The 22700-nt window shown below is 47.2% G+C and overlaps 3 protein-coding genes across 14 annotated transcripts in view; 2 read left to right on the top strand and 1 right to left on the bottom strand.

The window, feature by feature from the left end:
* The window catches only part of cdc16 (cell division cycle 16 homolog (S. cerevisiae)), a 46077-nt gene extending 43918 nt beyond the window's left edge, over positions 1-2159 (top strand). For all 11 annotated transcript variants that reach the window (XM_052026413.1, XM_052026412.1, XM_052026423.1 and 8 more), the window contains exon 18: positions 1605-2159. In XM_052026413.1, coding sequence (XP_051882373.1) covers positions 1605-1894 — 290 coding nt within the window. In that variant the 3' untranslated portion in view covers positions 1895-2159. The remainder of the gene's footprint in view (positions 1-1604) is intronic.
* Positions 2160-12790: 10631 nt separating this feature from the next.
* On the top strand, positions 12791-17662 carry LOC127575969 (putative defense protein 3). The gene is made up of 5 exons (XM_052026268.1): positions 12791-13008; positions 14024-14136; positions 15084-15196; positions 16287-16345; positions 17290-17662. The coding sequence occupies exons 1-5, from the start codon at positions 12822-12824 to the stop codon at positions 17391-17393; spliced, it is 576 nt and encodes a 191-aa protein (XP_051882228.1). The 5' UTR covers positions 12791-12821; the 3' UTR covers positions 17394-17662.
* Positions 17663-17801: 139 nt separating this feature from the next.
* Positions 17802-22700, bottom strand: part of gramd1c (GRAM domain containing 1c) — a 40605-nt gene continuing 35706 nt past the window's right edge. For both annotated transcript variants that reach the window (XM_052026267.1, XM_052026266.1), the window contains exon 13: positions 17802-22040. In XM_052026267.1, coding sequence (XP_051882227.1) covers positions 21963-22040 — 78 coding nt within the window. In that variant the 3' untranslated portion in view covers positions 17802-21962. The remainder of the gene's footprint in view (positions 22041-22700) is intronic.

The following is a 22700-nucleotide window of genomic DNA, read 5'->3' as shown; positions in this document are numbered from 1 at the left end:
GCCTATCTCTTCTATACACTGTGTGCCCTATGACTTTCGTCATTAAGCCATAACTCGGTGATGGCCACAATGTCATATTTTTTTAATCTGTAGCTGTGCTACTAGGTCATCCACTTTATTTCTAATGCCACTGTACATTTAGCACTGTACATCTAGTACTGTACATTTAGACCAGTATCTGCTACCGATTTCGCTGTATTTCTATTGCTCAGCAAATTATCCTGTCCTTTCACCTTCCTGTCCCTCTTACCTTCTTTGCTGCACATTGTCTTGGACTTGTTTCTATATACCTCTTCCTCTATCCTTGGTTTCCTTCCCCCTGCCAAATTAGTTTAAACCCTCCCTAACAACTATATTAATCATCCCCGCCAGGATATTGGTCCCCTTGGAGTTCAGGTGTAACCCATCCTTTTTGAATAGGTCATACCTCCCCCAAAATAGGTCCCAATGATCCAAGAATTTGAAGCCCTGCCCCCTGCACCAGTTACTCAGCCACGCATTCATCTGCCTGATTCTGCTATGTTGGTCCCACACTGGATGAGGTCCTGCCTTCTCCAGATACAGTCCCAATGATCCAGGAACCGCCCTGCACCCTCCCTTCTGCCACGCATTCATCTGACCTCTCCTTCTGTTCCTAGACTCACTGGCTCATGGCACTAGAAGTAATCCAGAGATTACAACCTTTGAGGTCCTGCTACCTAGCTCCCTTAACTCATTGCAGACCTCATCCCTTTTCCCACCAATGTCATTGATACCTACATGTCCCATGACCTCTGGCTGTTATAAGATAAGATCTTTATTAGTCACATGTACATCGAAACGCACAGTGAAATACATTTTTTGCATAGTGATTTTTGGGGGGCAGCCCGCAAGTGTCACCACGCTTCCGGCGCCAACATAGCATGCCCATAACTTCCTAACCTGTACGTCTTTGGAATGTGGGAGGAAACCGGAGCACCCGGAGGAAACCCACACAGACACAGGGAGAACATACAAACTCCTTACAGACAGTGGCCGGATTTGAACCCGGGTCTCTGGCGCTATAAAGTATTATGCTAGCCACTATGCTACCGTGCCTGCCATGTTCATCCTCCCCTTTCAGAATGTCCTATAGCTGCTCTGAGACATCCTTGACCCTAGCACCAGGGAGGCAACATACCATCCTGGTGTCACAGAAATGCTTACCTGGAGACCAAACTTCTTGTTTCTGAATTTTCTTTAATTAACTGAATTTGAATGTTCAAACCAGGTTAATGGTCCAATAGCAGAACCATTGTACTGCTACAGCCAGGATCCATTTCAGCAAAGCTGGACTCCTTCACTACCAGTCTGGAGCTTTGCATGGATTGTCTACTAACAGTGTTGGATTTGAAACCAACACCTTTACACCTGGTACCACTGAACCAAGCTAACTTCTGTCTGTGATCCCTTGAGCATGCCCTAGTTAACTTGAGATCTGCAGTATAATTGCCAAAGAGTTGCTTTCTGCCAGTTTGTATAGAAAAGCCCAGATATGTCTCTAAATCCCCCTGGGGTATATTTGGCCCATTGTGAGTGCCTCTTTTTTGGAATTGTCACAAAGGAGAATGTTCTATTTGTTGCAGGCACAGAGATAAAGGAGAAGCTCGGATGTTATGAGCTCGATTTGTCTGCGATGAAGGCGCCCATGATCAAGAAAATGATTTACTGCTCCTGGGAGGAGAGGGAGAGGGAATGTGACACCGAGTTTCAGAGACCGCCCCTAGAGGAGAGTGGCATCATGGCTCTGGAGACCACGCCTCAGCAGAGTAAAGTAACAAACCCCAGGCCTGCTCCTGAGGACACCCCACTTCTCATGGAGATGAACGAAAGTGACATGATGTTAGAAACATCCTTGTCTGACCAGAGCAATTGAGTGCCTCCTGACCAAGACTTTCGGAACATTTCCTTGCCTTGTAGTGGGCTGGTTGGTCTGAGCAGTACTTGTCCTGAGAGTAGACCAGCTATAAAGCTGAAGACCCACAGATACTGAGCCATTCCTCCTGCACAACTTCTAGCAGTTAAGTGATAAATGAGTAACTGGGGATTGAATGATCCTGTGGTCACCTGCTCGGTACAGGTTGATCATCATATCTTGCAATGTTAATCTGTCAATTCATTGTATTAAAATCTCAAATAACCTTGGGCTCTACGTCATTCCATATTTGGCCAGGGATTGATCTTGGTATGAAGCTAATGTCAGATGTTAATTTGTTTTTAAGTTATTCTAGTCTATATTTCAGAGTAACTTTTGGGCTTTCAGACCACCCTCTGCTGGTGTTGTAGGGTGCTGGGGCAAGACCTCGTCAGACTTCTCAACAACATATTCGAATATCTGAGTCATTTTTCTGGTTCTGCTCAATCCTTTGCCATGTCTTGTGTGTCTTTGTCAAGTGATTCAAAGTTGTAGTTATCCAAAGACTGGTCCAATCCGTACATGGCTGTCTCTGACTTTCACATAATACAATATTCCTCAATCCTGTCACTGCTGTTTCTCCGTGCTCACCCCCTGTGGCCTTGGAAATTACAGAACGGAAGGTGATCAATTGCCCATGAAGCCAAAGCTGACTCTCCAACTGCTGTCTGTTCCTATCCTGGTTTCGTACCTCCCACTAGTTGACGTTTTACCTTTACTAAACCTTTGTTTGAGACCAACCAAAAGCAATCGCAGTACCCAAAGGGATTGAAGACTATTTCCCATGATGGTGGGGATCGCACTCTGTGCAGTGGACAGGCTACAGCACACAGGGACTTGCTCTCCATTGAAAGAAGTCCAGTGTGTGGACCATTAGTTTTAATGGTGATTTCTTTACAGGTAAGCTCATCTTGATCATTCCTTAAATAAGACAGGAGCCCCTTGATGAGGTCCCTGCAGACCCACCTGCTGGTTACTCCAAACGTGTGCAGGTCAGCTCGAACGGTGGATCTCCAGCTGTGTTTTGGAGTAGGTGCCAGGTTGAGATTTTTTTCTTCATTTGCTGGTTTTGTTTCCTGGTCCACCTGGAAGAAATCTGCTGCTTCTGTTTAAGGAAAGGAGTGGGGTGTGGAGGCTCCTGTTTCACCTGACTGTAGTGAAGTAACATTGTGGTCAAGTTACTAGCTAAGCATCAAAGTCCTGATCCCGAGCCATGTGTTCAAATTCCAGCACAGCAGCTGACAGAGTTAATTTCAAATAGATGAACAATTCTGGAACTTGAAGTTGATAAGCATGACCATAACCTCTTGGATAAAATCCATCTGGTTCACTAAAGGGAGGAAATTTGAGGTTGCCCCTTCTCTCCGAAGTGGGCCAGTGAGCTATGTGAAGCAATGAGTCCTGACCTGCTTGTTGATGCCTCTTTAATGGGGATAAATTGTCTTGGACCATTTTAAGTGTTTTGAGACAGGAAGCGGTTGCAAGATGGGATTGATCAGAGTGGTTTTAAGGAGAGAGGTAGTTGTCAGGAGGGCATTCAAGCTTGAGACTGGCAGTTGCCAGTGGTGTTGGGGAGCGATGAGGGGTTTTGGCAAAGAATGAGGAGCCCTTTCATCATACCCCAGTCTAGGTCAAGTACTCTCAAGGATGTCATAGAGTCATACAGCACAGAAAGAGGCCCTTCAGCCCAACTGGTCCATGCCAATGAAGATGCCCACCTAAGCTAGTCCCCTTTGCCCACGTCCCTCTAAACCTTTCCTGTTTATGTAACTGTCCAAGTGTCTTTTAAAAGGTTGTTGTTTGGTACGCCTCACTGTGTTGGGGCCTTGACTATTCCCTTTGTGGGGATGTCATGTGCCCATTAATTCCCTTTTGATTCTCCTACCATCCACCTACACCTGGTAATTTACTGTAGCCAATTAACCTACCAACCAGCACTACTTTGAGATGCGGTTAGAAACTGGAGCACCCAGGGAAACCCACGCGGTCACTGACTGTGTAAACTGGAGCACCCAAGGGAGCCCACGCAGACACAAAGCATGTAAACTGGAGCACCCAGGGGAACCCACGCAGACACGAGTGTAAACTTCATACAGTATTTCCTAAATGGTGAAGTACTCAAAAATGCAGATGCAAGAGTCTTGGGGTTCTGTGTAGACCATTAAAATGTCATGAGCTGGTGCTGAGGTTAATGGAATACTGGCTTTACTGGAACTGGAAGAGAAGGGGTAGATGTCCTGCAACAACTATACAAAGCCCTGGTTAAACCACACCTGTCCTCTTGTCCATTGGTTCCTGATTATAACCGTGGTCCCCATTTTATTGGACAGCAGATGATGGTGGAAACCCTTCATCCCATTTACACCGTTACAGCTCTTGGTGTCCCATCGTCACCTGCTTTTTGCCTCACACTCTCATTCTTGTTATTTAACCTCTTCTGTCCCTTTCCACTGACTTAATTTGCTCAAAGCCAGTTTTATCTTTTTCTTCATTGAGTTTATGAAAAGCCTTGGAGTAGAAACATTAAGTCTTCTCTCTCCACAGGTGTCACCTGACCTGTTGAATTTTCCAGTCTTGAGATTTTCAAGATCTGTGAAATTTTGCTTTAAGTTCAGACTCTTGTATAAATTGTGAAAATGGATTACATGATCTGGAGCTGATTCTCGAGAATTTAGACATTTGGGACTGACACTTACTTAATGCACTGAAGATCAGAGGGGACAGGGAGAAACTATTCCTTCTGGTTAGGGCATGTAGGACCAGGGATATGGTCCAAGCCTTTGGTCTTTCAGTGATATTAGTTAACACTCTTACATGTAGTGGGGAGAGCTGCAAATGGCCATCGATGCTGGGGTCAAGTATTGATTTCAAAAACCATAGAACCATACAGCACAAAACAGGCCCTTCGGCCCACCGTGTCGTGCCGTCCATCAGACCACCCTCACACTACCTAACCCCTTTCTCCCGCATATCCCTCTATCTCACATTCCTCCATGTGCCTATCCAACAAGCTCTTGAACCTGTTCAATGTATCTGCCTCCACCACCACCCCAGGCAGTGCATACCATGCACCAACCACTCTCTGGGTGAAAAACCTCCCTCTGACATCTCCCCTGAACCTCCCACCCATAACCTTAAAGCCATGACCTCTCATCTTGAGCATTGGTGCCCTGGGAAGGAGGCGCTGACTGTCTACTCTATCTATTCCTCTCAATATTTTATATACCTCCATCATGTCTCCTCTCATCCTCCTCCTTTCCAGTGAATAAAGCCCTAGCACCTTAAGCCTCTCCTCATATTCAATACCCTCCAATCCAGGCAGCATCCTGGTAAATCTCCTCTGCACCCTCTCCAATGCCTCCACATCCTTCCTATAATGAGGCGACCAGAACTGAACACAGTACTCTAAATGTGGCCTAACTAGAGTTTTGTAAAGCTGCATCATAACCTCGCGGCTCTTAAACTCAATCCCGCGATTTATGAAAGCCAACATCCCATTGGCCTTCTTAACTGCTCTTTCCACCTGTGAGGCAACTTTCAACGAACTGTGAATATGAACCCCCAGATCCCTCTGCTCCTCCACACTGCTAAGTACCTTGCCGTTTACCCTGTACTCTGCCCTGGAGTTTGTCCTTCCAAAGTGTACCACCTCACACTTCTCCGGATTGAACTCCATCTGCCACTTGTCAGCCCAGCTCTGCATCCTATCAATATCCCTCTGTAAGCTCCGACAGCCCTCCACACTATCCACAACACCGCCTATCTTAGTGTCGTCTGCAAACTTACTAACCCAGCCCTCCACCCCCTCATCTAAGTCATCTATAAACATCACAAAAAGTAGAGGTCCCAGAACCGATCCCTGCGGGACACCACTAGTCACTGCCCTCCAATCCGAGGGCACTCCTTCCACCACAACCCTCTGCTTTCTACATGCAAGCCAATTCCTAATCCACACAGCCAAGCTTCCTTGGATCCCTCGGCCTCTGACCTTCTGAAGAAGCCTACCATGAGGAACCTTATCAAATGCCTTACTAAAATCCATGTAAACCACATCCACCACACTGCCCTCATCAATCTTCCTGGTCAACTCCTCAAAGAACTCTATCAGGCTTGTGAGGCAAGATCTTCCCTTCACAAAGCTATGCTGGCTGTCCCTAATCAGTCCATGATTCTCTAGGTGTTCATAAATCCTATCCCTTAGAATCCTTTCTAACAGCTTACCCACCACAGACGTGAGACTCACCGGTCTATAATTCCCCGGCCTATCCCTATTACCTTTTTTGAACAAGGGGACCACATTCGCAACCCTCCAATCTTCCGACACCACCCCCGTAGACAACGAGGACTCAAAGATCCTTACCAGCGGTTCAGCAATCTCCTCCCTAGCCTCTAGAAGCAGCCTGGGGAAAATCCCGTCAGGCCCCGGAGATTTATCTGTCTTAATATTATTTAACAACTTCAACACATCCTCTCTCTTGATATCAACAACCTCGAGAACATTACCCCTACCAGCACTCCCTTGCACATTATCAAGACCCCTCTCCCTGGTGAATACCGAAGAGAAGTACTCATTGAGAACTTCTCCCACTTCCGCCGCCTCTAGGCAAATTCTCCCACCTTTGTCCTTCATCGGACCTACCTTCACCCTAGCCATCCTCCTACCCTTCACGTACTTGAAAAAGGCCTTGGGATTTTCCTTAACCCTACTAGCCAAAGCCTTTTCATGTCCCCTTTGAGCTCTCCTCAGCCCTTTCTTAAGTTCCTTCCTCGCTACCCTATATTCCTCACGGGCCCTGTCTGAACCTTGCTGCTTATACCTCATGCATGTTACCTTCTTCTCCCTAACAAGTCGTTCCACCTCTCTCATCACCCACGGTTCCTTCACCCTGCCATTCCTTCTCTGCCTCACCGGGACATATTTATCCCTAACATCCTGCATAAGATCCCTGAATATCGACCACATCCCCATGGTACACTTTCCTTCAAAAAGGACATCCCAATTTACACTCCCAAGTTCTCTCCTTATAGCCTCGTAGTTCGCCCTTCCCCAATTGAAAAACCTCTTGTCCTCTCTGCACCTGTCCCTGTCCATGACAATTTTAAAGGTTATGGAGCAATGGTCACTGTCCCCCAAATGCTCACCCACCAATAGATCCTTCACCTGTCCCGGTTCATTTCCTAAAACTAGATCTAACATGGCATTCCCTCTAGTCGGCCTGTCAACATACTGCGTCAGGAATCCCTCCTGGACACATTTAACAAATTTTGTCCCATCTAAACCTTTGGCACTAAGCAGGTTCCAGTCTATATTTGGGAAGTTGAAGTCTCCCATTATAACGACCCTGTTATTTCTGTTTCTCTCCAAACACTGCCTGCCAATCTGCTCCTCTATATCTCTACTGCTACCGGGGGGCCTATAGAATACTACTAGTAGAGTAACTGCTCCTTTCTTGTTCCTTAACTCCACCCATACGGACTCTGGAGATGATCCTTCTACAACATCCATCTTTTCCACAGCCGTAAGGGTGTCCCTGACCAGTATCGCCACCCCTCCTCCTCTTCTCCCCCCTTCCCTATCCCTCTTAAAACACCGAAAACCAGGAATATTCAATATCCACTCCTCTCCTGACGTCAGCCACGTCTCAGTAATAGCCACAATATCATAGTCCCCCATACTTAACCAAGCCCTCAGTTCATCCCCCTTATTCCTGACACTTCTTGCATTTAAGTAAACACACTTCAGTCCATCTACCTTACTACTTTTACAGCCTGTATTCTGCTTCTCCTTCCCCAAAGCCTCTCTACCTGTTTGATCTAACTTTTCCCCATTCCCTTCTTCCTCTGACCTACTCCTCCGGTTCCCTTCCCCCTCACAAACTAGTTTAAACCCTCCTGTACCACCCTAGCAAATCTCGCCGCAAGGATATTGGCCCCCTTCTGGTTAGATGGTGACCACCGTGGGTGGATAGATGTTTGTTAACAAAAGCTAATAAGGGTTATTTGCAAAATGTGTGATGCTGGAAGAGGACATGGAAACAGTGAGGCGAGGCTAACTTAACACAAATGCTGCTGGAAAAGAATTGATCCATGCAGAGTAAAGATTTTTTTGAACATATTAAGAACTGGGTGCTCAACAAATGAGGAGTGGGAGATGTTTCTCTCCTGTTCCTTAATTTTTCCTGCTGCCTTTTTTACCTGAGCTTTTGAAGTCTGGTGTGCCCAATTATAGGTTTTCTATCTGGAAAGTTTTGTAGCATGAGAAAAGGAGGAAACAGGTGGGAGTGACTCCGAAAAGAAAAATACCTTACACGTGAGACACAAGCAACTGCAGACGCTGGAATCTGGAGCAACAAACAATCTGCTTTGTTGTACCATACACGTGATCCTGGTTTCTAAAAGGATTGATGAGCCTTTTAAACATGCTGTTACCCTTGTGGTAAGTGGAATTGTGACATAGAATAGCTTGTTCTGTCCCCAGCTGCAGTACAGCAATGTTAACAATTGTTCATCTTGTAACACACTTCAGGACAGATTGCAGCCAACTGAATTGTGGCTAAAGTGTTGCCACTGTTCCTGAGAAGCTGGTGGCCTGTTTGCTGAGAGCTCCCATTTCCAGCAATGTGCTAATGCACTAGTGTTCACAGAGGGATAAATGTTGGAGAGAGTAAAGAAACCATGCCTGAACTTCAGTGTCGTACCATCCATCTGTGATTAGGCAAGCCCTCACTCAATCCCATCTGAAGGATAGTCTCTGTGACAATGCTTCGACACTTGGGTTTCCAGACAGGGGCTTGAACCAACCACCATCTGACCCAGCAGCAGGGGTAGTATCTGATGCTGTGGCTGAAGTTGTCCCTGAATCCTCTGTCAGGTTGACGGAGGATGGGGACTGGGAAGTATCCTCATTAACACTTCAGTCTTAATGCCCTAAAATGAAACTGCACAGGAGGGGAGTTGGGACACAGGTGACTGGGGTCACATTAACGCTTGGTACCACCGACTTCGTGGGACCATCAGAGCTGTTACAAGTTCAAGACTTCTGAGCGCATTATGTACAGGCAAGCTGGTGGAAATTTCTCCAGCCCACTGTACTGCCCCAAACCCCACACTCTCCACATCATCACCGACCCTGTCCTCGTCACCAGGCCCCGTCCTCACCACAGCATCACCGAGCCTCGTCCTCGTTGCCAAGCCCCGTCCTCGTTGCCAAGCCCCATTCTTACCACAGCATCACCGAGCTCCATCCTCGTCGCCAAGCCCCATCCTCATCACCGGGCCCCATCCTCACCACAGCATCACCGAGCGCCGTCCTCACCACAGCATCACCGAGCTCCATCCTCGTTGCCAAGCCCCATCCTCACCACAGCATCACCGCGCCCCATCCTCATCACCAGGCCCCATCCTCACCACAGCATCACCAAGCCCCGTCCTCATCAAGCATCAGGCCTGGGCAAAATCTCCCATCGTCTGACAAGGTCTCAGCGGGACTTGGGCAGTCTCACCCCCCCCCCCCCCCCCCCCGGCTCAGCCAGTCATTCCACCGGCTGGAGTCCGGCTCAAGCGGTCAATCCTCCATTGACTGGGGCGGTCACTCCCTCGGCCACTGCTGAAATTTCTATTTCCTCCCCTGGGGCGTGGAAGTGAAGATTTACAAGACAACACATGAATAACAATCAAGTCCAGATTCGTCAGTTCAGACATCTCGCTGTCAGAATGTTGAAGCAGAATAACATTCCACTGCATCAAACAAAACAACGAATTGTGTGTACAGTGACTTGCAGAATTACTGATGTATTCTGTGACATGAATTGTATCTGAGCTGTGTGTGATCTACGGATCATGTGCAGGCACACAGGTTTAGTTTAAGTTGGCATCATGGTTGACACAGATATTGTGGGCTGAAGGGCCTGTTCCTGTGCTGTACTGTCCTGTGTTCTATGTTCTATTTCCTGGAGACACAAGAGGCTGCAGATGCTGAGACCTGGAGCAAACTGCTGGAGGAACTCACACTTAAATGAACAGTGTTGACTTAACCTGTGCATTGTGTAATAGGAGTCTTGAGGTGGTGTCCCGAAAGTTACTAGAAGACCAGTCCATTCAGTTCACATAACCTCACTGTTGCAACACACAGAAAACAACCAGCCCATTGTGATGGAGTTCTTCAATTAGTCGCACACCCATACTCCTTCCTCAATAGTCCTGCAATTTTCTGTTGGCACTTCCTGTTAGATCTGCTTCTGTCAAACTCCAGATCACAGCAATGTTATTTCGTAATTCAACGGTTTGCTTCAGCTCCATATGTTGCCCTGGTCTCCTGTAGATCTGATTAACCTATCATACATCAACGTTTTTATTAAACATTTTATATTGATTGTTCAGTATATGGGTTTGACTGGCAAGGCCAGCATTTATTGCCTGTCCCTAAGTATCCTTGAGAAGGTGGGGGTGAGCTGGCTTCTGGAACTGCAGGAGATGCTGCCACACTGCTGTCGGGGAGTGAGTGTAGAGCTTGCAATAAGGAACAGCAATCTATTTCCAAGTCAGGATGGTGTGTGGCTTGGAGGAGATCTTGCAGGCAGTGGTGTTCCCCTGCACCTGCTGAACTTGCTTTGCTTGGTGGTAGAGGTCAGAATCAGGTTTATTATTATGTTGTGAAATGTGTTGTTTTGTAGCAGCAGTACAGTGCAAGACATAAAAATTATTACAAGTTACTAAAATAAGTAATGCAAACGAGGAATAACAAGGTAGTGTTCATGGACTGTTCAGAAATTTGATGGCGGAGGGGAAGAAACTGTTCCTGAATCGTTGAGTGTGGGTCTTCAGGCTCCTGTACCTCCTCCCCGATGGTAGTAACATGAAGAGGGCATGTCTCAGATAGGGAGGGTCCTTAGTGATGATGCTACCTTCTTGAGGAGCCGCCTCTTGAAGATGTCCTCGATGGTGGGGAGGGTTGATGGAGCTGGCTGAGTCTACACCCCTCTGCAACCTCTCACAATCCTGTGCATTGGAGCCCCCATACCAGGCGGTGATGCAACCAGTCAGAATGCTCTTCACCATACGTCTGTAGAAATTTGCAAGAGTGTTTAGTGACATACCTAATCTCCTCAAACTCCTAATGAAGTAGAGCCGCTGGCATGCCTTCTTCGTGGTCGCATCAATGTGTTGGGCCCAAGATCGATCCTCTGAGATGTTGACACCCACGGACTTGAAGCTGCTCACCCTTTCCACCGCTGACCCCTCAATGAGGACTAGTGTGTGTTCTACCGACTTCCCCTTCCTGAAGTCCACAATCAATTCCTTAGTCTTACTGGCATTGAGTGTGCCCCCTCATCGCCATCATGGTGGTGCTGTTAGGGTAGCCTGAACAATCAACCATCGGAACACACGCTGCATCCATGGAATCTAACCTTCCAGCCGTCTCATGGGATTCACTCCCTTTGTTTCCTGACACTTTGTTGCTCCACCTGGTCCACCTTAAAGAAGGAGAGGCAGATGGTACATGGAGGCGATTCCAGAGTTCAAAACTGGACAGCTGGAGGACAGACTCCAGTGAAGGGAACATAAGGCTGGAAGAGGTTCCTCAACCCAGCCACGACCCCAATCCTCAGTTGGCCTTGTTGTCAGCTTTGACCCCGATCAGGAGGCAGATTCCCCCAGTGTTGACATCCCCAGCTCAACACTTCATCGACTGAGGCGAGTCTGAATGAGGGAAGCAGGTAAACAGTGAGAGTAGAATTTACTTTGGAGCCTCCAAGGTTGACAGGTTGATCTTCGGGACACTTTTCATTTTCCATTGACGCTATTATTCAATAGTTATAAATGGAAAAGATTGTCAGTCATGACTCGTCCGCTAAAGTCAGAAAGAATGTATTTGTTTTCTCATTACCTCTTCTCATTGGGATGGAGGGAGGGAGGGAGGTATCACAAAACGTGAGGTGGGACTGTTGGAGCAGGTGACTGGAGTAATGGCATTCCCATCGGTGGGGAATATTGAGAATTATCCGAAGATTTTTCTGTCCACTTAAGATGCAACTGACAACTTTGAAGATGTAAAGTGGTGAATGAAATTTCTTGTCATCCCCGTTTTGCCTGGAAGTCAATCGTGCGTGTTTCAGACAGCACTGGAACTGCTTTCATTACAAAGGATAACAGACGGATGCTGCACCAAGGTATTGTAGAGATTGTGGAAACAGTCTCACGGATAAATGTGGAGGAATCACGATTGGAAAAGGAGAGATTGTAAATGTAATAGGTTACCTCTGATGGGGTAAATAAGGAGCAACTGTTCCCGGGGCAGGAGAGTGGGTGCCCGGATCCATCGGCAGGAGAACCCGAGGGGCGGGTTCCTGTGATCGGCATTCTGTGGGGTCCTCCCCCACCCATCCTCGCTGCTGCCCCTCCCTGCGTGCGGCGCTCCCTCGCTGCTGCCCCTCCCCGTGTGCGGCGCTCCCTCTCTGCTGCCCCTCCCCCAGTGCGGCGCTCCCTCGCTGCTGCCCCTCCCCCAGTGCGGCGCTCCCTCTCTGCTGCCCCTCCCCCAGTGCGGCGCTCCCTCTCTGCTGCCCCTCCCCCAGTGCGGCGCTCCCTCTCTGCTGCCCCTCCCCCAGTGCGGCGCTCCCTCTCTGCTGCCCCTCCCCGTGTGCGGCGCTCCCTCTCTGCTGCCCCTCCCCGTGTGCGGCGCTCCCTCGCTGCTGCCCCTCCCTGCGTGCGGCGCTCCCTCGCTGCTGCCCCTCCCTGCGTGCGGCGCTCCCTCGCTGCTGCCCCTCCCCGTGTGCGGCGCTCCCTTAAGTCCCCAGTGTGGCCCTAGCCCCGCCCCTCAGGCCATGGCCCCGCCCCCGCCCTATAAGAGCCGCTGCCGCCGGCCCCGGGAACACACGAAGCCGCAGCCGCGATGCCGAGTGTCCGCTGCGCCGTCGCCGGGCTGCTCGCCCTCTGCCTCCCGCTGGCCCTGGCGCTGCCCGGCGGCGCGCCCGCCAGCACCTGCGGCAGCATGGCCCCGGCCCACGCCAGCATCAGCCCCCAGACCGGCTCCTCGCCGCACTCCGTCAACGCCAGCGTCGGCAACGGCACCGTGGAAGGTAGGGCGTGATGGGCCGAGCGGCCGGGGTACTGGTGGGGGGAGTGGTGACGGGCCGAGCGGCGGCGGGGTTGTGGGCCACCATCTCCCTGCCCGGATCCCCATCCAGCCCCCTCCCTGCCCATCACCTCAGTTTCCCTCCCTCCCGTCCCTTTGGACCCTTATGGCAGCACTAATGGGCCCCGTTTACAAAGAGCTCCTCCTCCAAGATGGGGAACCCCAAGGGTCTGTCTCCCCTGGGGAGGAGGAAGGGGGATAGGTAAATTTATGAGAGGCAGAGATAGAGTAGGGAGCCAGAGTTTGTTTCCCAAGGTAGGGGTGTCTAAAACTAGAGGGCACAGGTTTAAGGTGAGAGAGAGGAGGTTTAAGGTGAGAGAGAGGAGGTTTAAGGGGATCTGAGGGGCAAAGTTTCACACAGTGGCTGGCGTCGGGAATGAGCTGCCAGAGGAGGTGGTGGAGGCAGGAACAGTAACAAGATTTAGAAGGCGTTTGGACACGTACTGGAATGAGCAGGGCACAGAGGGAGATGGGATTAATGCAGGTGTGGGATTGGTAGAGATGGGTAGGCTGGTTGGCAGAGACACGGTGGGCTGAAGGGCTGTACAACTCTGATCTTATGAATTTTCTGAGATGCTCTACTCCAGGGCTGATCCTTTGACACATTGGCTCCATTGGTGTTTAAAGCCTGCAAGAGACTCTCCACCTGCTCCATCAAGTCCCATCAGGTTATTGCACCCTCCTAGTCTTTGTGTTCATTGCAAAGTCTTCATCTCCTTTAGTCTTTCTGACTTGCATTTCTGGTGTCACCTTCATGCATTTCCCCGAGGTTCTGTATCTTGTGGAAATCAACTGATTGATAGAAGGACTTGGTATTTGTGTACCGGCTTTGCCCAGTTCAGAATCCCATTCATCTTTGACCTTGTATAACTTACTCACTCCTTTCAACTGCCTGCTGGTGATTTTTTTTGTGTGAATTACAAGGAAATTTCTTACAAAAAAATCTCATCCCTTTACAGTGAGAATAATGGGCCCAACCTACAAAGGTCTCCTTCTCCAAGCTCGGGAACCCAACATGAACGTTGCAGTTGGTACCTGGAGTACTCCTCCAATGGATACAAAAACTCTTGCGGTATGAGCAGTTTGTTATCTCGGGGCTGTCTATTTAACTCCATTAATAATGGATTTTTTAAAAGACTATTTAAAAGGGATCTTTGCCTTAAATTTTGACACACTTGCACTTTTTTCCCCTTGGAACATTGAAGTAGCGGATGGGTGGGCGGGCTCGTTAACAGTCTGGTAGGGTAGTGTACACATTCTTCTTGTGGCTCTACTACACTTCGGAAAGTGATGCAGAGTTGTGGAAGGATTGGCAGACTGACTGAAGTGACACACAAAGGCACCTCATGGCTGTTTGGGGTGGTGGGTCTGGAGACTTGAGTCTGAGACAGTGGTTAGGGTTACTACCTTGATGTAATTATATATGGCATGATCTGTCTGGATGGCAGAAAAATATTTTTACTGTACCTTTTTTCAGGGTACATGTCATTGAAAATAAACCAGTCTGATTTTTCCCTGGTTCCTCCATTATCCACAAATCTACCAATCTCAGTTCTGAATGCAATCAATGACCGAGCCCTCACTGCTGTCTTGGGCAAAAAGTTCCAAAGATTTGCCACTAAATGGTCTCATTTTGGTCTAGTTCTAGACACCTGAGCTGGGTGAAGCATCTTCCTTTTGTCCACCACTGATATTTTGGGTTTCAGTGGGGTTGCCTCTCACTCCTCTAAACCCCAGAGCTGCCTTAGTCTCTCCTCATGATAGACAATCCCCCATTCCCCCAACACAGGAGCGTGACTGGAGAATCTTTGCTGCAACAGGTAGCAGACCAAAATTGCACAAGGTGCCCAAGGTGTGGCCTCGCCAAGGGTTGTATAATTGCAGTATGATAGTTTTACTCTATACCCAAATCCTCGTCAGAGTTAAAATGTTTTAAGCTGAAAGATGAAGGAAATGTCTGGCGGAGCGACCTGGAGATGCTCCTTCTGGATGTATTAATTTCTTGCATCTCATTACCAGTGCTTCAACTCGGAAAACAGCTCAATCACTCACTCAAACACGAAAGATAAAAGCAGTAATGTTGTCTACACCTGGAATCCACCATCAAACAACTGCATCAAAGTTGCATTTGTGTAAGTATTTTACAACTAGCTGAACACAGAAACTGTCCCATGGTCTCACTGATCCTCTGGCAGAGGTACATCCTCTGGGGCTTCCTCCTGTGGAAATCTAACTAGTCTCGGCCCTAACCTAGCTAGGGCTTTTTTCTTTGGAGCGACACAGGATGAGAGGTGACTTGATAGAGATGTATAAAATTATGAGGGGCATAGATAGAGTGGACACCCAGCACCTTTTCCCCAGGGCAGCACTGGCCAATACCAGAGGACATCAGTTTAAAGGTCAGAGGAGGAAAGTTTCGGGGAGATGTCAGGTAGGTTTTGTTTACACAGAGAGTGGTGGGTGCCTGGAACTCACTGCTGGGGGTGGTGGTAGAGGCTGATACGATAGGGACATTGAAGAGATTCTTGGATAGGCACATGGATGTAAGGAAAAATGGAGGGTTATGGGGTGTGTAGGAGGGAAGGGTGAGATTGATCAGGGAGTAGGTGTTTATATAGGTTGGCTCTGTTCTCTGTTGTGGCTGAGGAGCCTGGCCCAGCTGACTGACCAATGCCTCCATTTTCCCCCCTTCCAAAAAAAGGTTAGTGACCATGGTGCCATATGACGGTCACTGGGGTGAAGCCCTGTGTGTCACGGGATGACCACTGACAAGATTTAATGTCTAAAAGAAAATTTCTTGGGGAGATAACTTTTATCCTCATTCAGATATTTTCCAACAATCTCGCCCTATAGTGATGTCAGGCTGACTAATCTAAGTTACTCAGTCTATTCCTTGCTCCCCTTAAACAATTAGGGCAGCACAGTGGTGTAACAGGTAGTATAGCCACCCCACAGCTCCAGTGAGCTGGGTTTATGTGTGGAGTTTGCACATTCTCCCTGTGACTGCGTGGGTTTCCCTTGGGTGCTCCCGTTTCCTCCCACATTTACTGGGAGGTGTGACGTGCTGTGGTCCTGGATGTTTTTTCACCTCCCTGGGAGATGGAATAGCTGGGAAATGTTCACCCTTGATGTAATGGCCTTGGTGAAGTGGGAGGTTGGTTCAGTGAACCTCTTCTCCATGGAGAATGTTTGTAATAATTAAGCTGATGCTTTCTGTTGCAGAGCAACTGTGGCCCAGTCCAAGGAAACTTACTGGCTCAAGTTAAGATCTAACGAAATCGGTAAGTAGCCATTATTAATCCTTCAACACAGCCAACCAAAACTAATGTCTTCTGAGTGGGAGAAATTTCTAATGGAGTTTGAACAACAGTAAAAGTACCTTTGCTGAAACTTGATGTTGTGGGTGAAGGGGTGGAGATGAATAATCTCTTCCTGCTGTGTGGGGCACCTGTTCCTGGGTGATTCCTTGAGTGTTGGTGAAGATTGGGTGGATCTTAGCACTAATGCGGTGGTCCTTGTCTGTGACATTCCTTCTAACTTCCTAGGTTTGAGATGCCTTCAGTGCCTGAGCCAATAATACCAGTTTTTGGAGGGTTACTTTAACTTAACCTCCCCAGCAGAGACCTGACGTCGATTAGATTTCTATTCGTTTCACAAAGCAAATGGGACAGTCCTTAGAAATAACAATGGACGTTTTGTAGAAAGGGTGGTAGAGAGGGGCATAATCTGAGCCCACCTTGTTCCTGCCATCTGAGGCATCAGTTCCTCAAAATGCTAAAGATTTCATCTGCAGAGACTGGACCAAGAGCTACAGGATCTGAAAAATTGTTCATCTAGAAGATGACTGTTCTGCCCTCCACAGGTGCTGCTTCAATCTTTCAAACCAGATGTCCTGTAGATCTGTTACATCAAGGCTCTGGGCACCTTGATGTAACTCTCCCACTTCATTACTGCAGGGAAACATGGAATTGCCACCGAATGCCCTGTTTGTGTTCAGACCCTCCACCCCATTGGAACAGATTGAAATTTACACACCATTGCTTTCCTGTTCCCTTCTGGGACAGAAAATCCCTCCTCTGCCTGACCTTTGTGACTGTGGATCAGACTCTTTCCCCATCAGAAGGCTCTGAGTACATCACCATTTGTACTGGTACTGAACTAGTCACATTTTGCAGGAAGAATATAGTTGCTGCTGTAATTTATAAACAGATTCATTATTTTACAGAGGTGAATTGTAACAGTGGTGGGGGCGGTAATGGTGCTGTGAAAACCACATTCGGATTTGCCATGGTGCTGAGCGGGCTGCTAGTGCGGCTGGCTGCATTCTGAGGAGTGACAAACACAAACAGGCATTTGGTTCGGATTGTCAATAAGGATCTCATTCTGCAAAGAAGGCCAAGTTGTCAAACAAGTTCAAAGTCAACATTCTAAACTTTCTACTGGTAGCTTCCCAGTTCCATGAAGGAATTGTAGTTTGAAAGGATGAGGTTCCCACATTCTGCTTATTGTACCTCTGTTTAAATTGACTACCTAATTATTTTAATGTAAATTTACAGGAGAATTGTTTACAATAAAAAATTTGTCCTTTGTCACAACAAGAGCTGCTGTTTTTAATCCCCCAGTTTTCTCGAATGGAATTGCTGGCAGAGGGAAGCATTGCACCATTGTTTGAGAATGGTGTGCTTCAGTGAAGGAAAATCCAGTTACTGAATTGAGATGACAGCTGGGATTTTTGAGAAGTCAGACTGTCATTTAAGGACAGGATCTCGTATTACTTGATCAGTTCATCCTGCTGATACAACTAACCTGTGAACCAGTGCTCGATCTGTACACCTGCTGAGGCTGCTACTGGGCTGATCGAGTGTAACTGCACTGTGTAATGAATTGATCTGTACGATTGGTTTGTAAGACAAGCTTTTCACTGCCTCAGTACAAGTGACAATAATAGACCAATACCAATCTTCTGTTTTGAAACCCTGGGTCTGATCAGATGAACTGCATTCAAGGACGTGTGTTGGAATAAATGTCCAGGTAACCGTCCTGCTAAGTTGTACTGCTCCAGTCAGACTAAGTGAACAAGGTTAATTCCTTTCAAATGTTGGGAAAAGAGACTTTGAGAACTCTGAAGAAAACAGAACTCATTTGTTCATTAATGCACCACGGGTTGAGTTCAAAGTTGTCACGACTATAAAGACAGAAAATGCTGGGAAGAGTCAGCAGGTCTGTATGAAGGATCTCGGAGCCGAAACGTTAACTGTTCTCTCTCTGCAGATGCTGCCTGACCTGCTGAGTGTTCCTGGCAGTTTGTGCTATTTCAGGTGTTCTTCCGTTGCCCAACGCTCAGTTTTGACTAGATATTTATAGTTGTGCAAATCGAAGTAAATGCAGGCACTGCTCATTAAGGCAGTGTCGAGGGAAACTGAGTCCAGTGTTGGTTTCACCAGAAGCTGTGGTATAAAACAGTTCTAAGTGCATGTGCAGGAGGTTGGAGGTAAAGCAAATCATGATAGAAGTCTGAGGTTTTAGCTCAAACTCCTTGAGTCAGGCAGCAAGTGTGCAAAGAAAAGGTACTTTGAAAGATCTTGATGCAAATTTCTAGTCTGTTCCCTTGTCCAGTGCATTACAGGTTATCCTCAATATGATGTGTGTAATGTTTTACTTCAAACTGATTCAAGTGACTAGTTGATTGAATTCTCTGATTTCAGGTAACCTTCTACCCCTCTGTCTCCTCTCTCCTCCTCATCTACCCAGTTCTCCCCATCACAGTTTCTTTCCCCCTCCTTGCACTGGTCCCCACCTCCCCCCCCCCCCCCACCCCCACTTGGTTCCAGGCTCCACCTTCCTCTCCTATGAGATCCCACCATCTGCAGCCCTCTGTCACCTCCACTTGTCACCTGCCAGCTCTTGCTTCACCCCTTCCCCTCACCTCTTTACACTGGCCACTTCCCCTCTCTCTCAGCCCAGATGAAGAATCTCAACCCGAAACATCGACTGTCCATTTCCCTCCACAGATGCTGCCCGACCCACTGAGTTCCTCCAGCAGCTGCAGTCCTGGGTCTCCTCAACAAGAGCAGGAGACCAATTGATCCCTAGCCTGTTTGGAATTCACCTAGTACATAAACTCCTTCCCCTGCCAGACGTGTGGGGCATGGATTTAAGTTGACTGATAGCAGGAACTGGGGCAATATTGGGGTAAAGGTTTACGTGTGACACATGGTGCACACTGGAAGCAGATTCTGTTAACCATTTCCTTCTGCAAGTGGTTAGGTGGTCAGAGGGGAAAGTTCCAGGCTGCAGAAAGAGCTGCAATGTACCTTCACCAGGTGCCCACCTTCTCTGTTGTAACAGGAGTTTGTGTTGCCCGATGTGAACCACAGCACCTTCCACCCAAACAGTGAAACCCCCACCCCTACCCCTCGGTTCCAGTGCTGTGCTGATCCTGAGGTTTCCCACCCCTACACCTACTGGTTTCAGTTTCTTCTCTCCCCATTCTTTTATTTAACAACAGACCGGCCCCCTGCCTCCTGCTTTGTTCCCGCTTCACCTTCTCTTCCAACTTTTGCCTTCATTTTAACTATGTGATGCATTATTTTCTAGTTCTAATGCAATGTTATCTTTCCACACACTGTCCATCCTATTGTTCCCATCTACTACCATCCTCCTTGCCATGTACTCCCTCAGCCCCTTGCCCAATGACAGCATTTTCCCTTTCATTTCTCTCCTGGGGAGAGGAGGAAGGTGTAAACTCACAGGACAAAGGTGGAGCTGAGTAATACTGCATGGTTACATGCCCTTTGGTGCAACCCACCCATGCCAACTAAGGTACATTCCTCAGCTAGCCCCATATGCCTTTTCGTTTGGGCCTTTAAACTTTTTGTACCCATGAACCTGTCCAAATGTCTTTCAAGCATTAATCGTCCTGGCCTCTACCACTTCCTTTGGCAGCTCATTCCATATATCCAACAGTCTCTGTGGAAGAAGTTGCCCCTCGTATCCCCTTTAACTCTTTCCCCTCCCACATTAAACCCATGCCCTTTAGTTTTAGACCAGATTATAAAGTGACACAGCTGTATGAATCATCACAAATACATGGAGGTAGCTCTGATTAGATTTATTGTGTTCCCAGCTCTGAACGTTAAGTTGGGTGGGGATCCATGGTGACTTTCCCATCAGAAGGGCAGGCAGGGATCATTAGCTGTGATTTATTTTATTGTCTTCCGTTTCGATTAGCAGTGATTACTATTCCAGGTAACGAGAGGTGAACCATGATTATAAAATTGTCAAGATCTTTGAACTTTAATTCTGGTCTGTTTCCTTGTCCCGTACATTACACACATTGAGGATTAGCTTTCCTTTGATCTGATTCAAGTGGTTAGTGATTTGTTTAAGTTCAAACCATGTTCTTTCCTCAAGTGCACGTTCCCTCCCTTGTAAGACAATTGCCCTAACCCTAATGCATCCTGAGATTTACCAGGATGCTGCCTGGGTTAGAGAGCAGGTCTTATGAGGAAAGGTTGAGTGAGCTGGGGCTTTTCTCTTTGGAGCAATGGAGGATGACAGGTGACTTGATAGAGGTGTGTAAGATTATGAGAGGCAAAGACAGAGTGGAGAGCCAGCACCTCTTCCCCAGGGCAGCAATGGCCAATACCAGAAGACATCCATTTAAGGCAAGTGGAGGAAGGTTGTTTTTTTTTTAAATTATTACACACACACACAGTGGTGGGTGCCTGGAACGCACTGCTGGGGGTGGTGGTAGTAGAGGCTGATACAATAGGAACATTTGAGAGATTCTTAGATAGACACATGGATGTAAGAAAAATGGGGGGTTATGTGTTGTGTAGGAGAGAAGGGTTAGATTGATCATGGAGTAGGTTTATATAGTTTGGCACAACATCGTGGGCCCAAGGGCCTGGACTGTGTTGTACTGTTCTATGTTCTATTGCACCCCAACATAATGAAATCAAGTTACTTGAAAAATCCTTAACTTTATTCTTCCATTACAGGTAGTGTTCTGAACATAGTGAGCTTTCATGACTTTAAACTACTAAGGGTTAAAATTATTGATCATTGTAATGGCCAAGAAGCCCTTGATCATGTTTACCATTCCCACAGGCACTAGAGTGATCAAGTGTTGAATTCCTCCTGCTACCTGCTCAGCAAAGGAAAAAAACTGCAGCAGGAAATGGCAGAACAAATGCTCAAACATCATTAGAAATCATTACAGGTCCATTCAAACACAGGGGCAATAACTGTATTTTACAAAAGTGTAAACAGTATGACAAATTGCCCCGATTAATGCTACGTCTTATCATTATATATATATATAAAAAAAATTTCAAGTTTTAAGGACATTTTCTGTTAGATAATATGCATCAAAATCTACCGTTTTAAAAAAATCTAGATTCTCTTCCATAATTGCATTGGATTTAATCCAACTTAATCAGCAATTAAATTAATTAATTTCAATTATGTACAAGCTTCACCTAGAAAATGATGTAGTGATGTTTAGAAATATCCATAGCCAAACAAGCCTTGGAATTATTAAAAGGTGGAAATTAAAGTTGCTGTGAAGTACAGCCGACATTGATATTGAAGTGCAACAATTGAATATCGAAGCACTGATTATTAAATCAATTAAAATCTAGAAAATTTACCTAGCATTCATTACAGTTGTAAGTTAGTTGTGGCTCAGTAGAATTTACATTTAACGCAGAATATGTGTGCTTTGTATAGTTGGATATCAGCTTTCCAAATTGGAAGCACACTAACCTGAGTCAGAGGTTGCAGGTTTGATTTGCAACTAGGCATAAGTGCATCATCTTTTCTGGGTTGTCCTCGGTGGGAAAGGCACCATATAAACAAGTACTTTAGTTCTGTTTTCACTGCTGAATAGTTTGTTCAGATTCCACTTGCACACTTCACGGTCTGATTGTGGAGTTCAAAACGCTTCTGAATAGCTACAAGTGAACTTTTCAGCTGCAGATTGAGAGAGATGATTGAAGTTGAAAAGATGAGTACTTCTCCAGAACATCCACACCTCATGCTCTCAGTTTACCACAACCATTCTATGGACAATTGCACTCGTTACAAGTTAAGACCGTGCATCACCATTTTCTGCTACACACCCATCTCCAGCACTCTGCCCAACACCTATGGGACAGTCTACATGTAGTCAGCAATAGTTTATGTGGCAGTGTTAACACTGTTCCACAGAGTCTCAGATGGGCTTTAATGGTAACCCACCCTCCAGGCTGCAGGTTAATGGCAGGAGAAGGGGGAAGTGGCGGCATGAACATGGCCCAGCAAGCTCTGTTCCTTTGCACATTGTTGAATTTGTAATCAAATCCACCAAAGCCACATTACTCTGGATAAACTCAGCTCGTGAATGTGAAATAAAACAAGGTGGATGAAAATTGAGCAAAGACCCAAGCCCCATTAGTCTCAATGGGCTCACCCTTCCCTGCCATCTCCTTAAATTCCCAGCAGCTCCCTGCCGACAGCGCAGTAGCCGTGACACTCCTGGGACCTCAGGAGTAGTGGAGTGCCTCAAGGGGCTACACGGGAGCATGAGCAGAGGGAGTATCACTGACACACATAGTTGGACCTGTTGGCCCAAAAGTAGGTTTTAAGGCACGT

The sequence above is a fragment of the Pristis pectinata genome, chromosome 11 (assembly GCF_009764475.1).
Source record: "Pristis pectinata isolate sPriPec2 chromosome 11, sPriPec2.1.pri, whole genome shotgun sequence".
NCBI lineage: Eukaryota > Metazoa > Chordata > Chondrichthyes > Rhinopristiformes > Pristidae > Pristis > Pristis pectinata.
Note: the sequence above shows the minus strand (reverse complement) of the source record. Positions and strands in the feature narration are given on the sequence as shown.

What these genes read in the sequence shown, in the direction of transcription:
- LOC127575969 (XM_052026268.1), top strand. Translation starts at nt 12,822, where the DNA reads ATGCCGAGTGTCCGCTGCGCCGTCGCCGGGCTGCTCGCCCTCTGCCTC. An exon ending in CGGCAACGGCACCGTGGAAG is followed by an intron (nt 13,009 to 14,023) that starts GTAGGGCGTGAT and finishes ATCCCTTTACAG; the next exon opens with TGAGAATAATGGGCCCAACC. An exon ending in TGGATACAAAAACTCTTGCG is followed by an intron (nt 14,137 to 15,083) that starts GTATGAGCAGTT and finishes TCTCATTACCAG; the next exon opens with TGCTTCAACTCGGAAAACAG.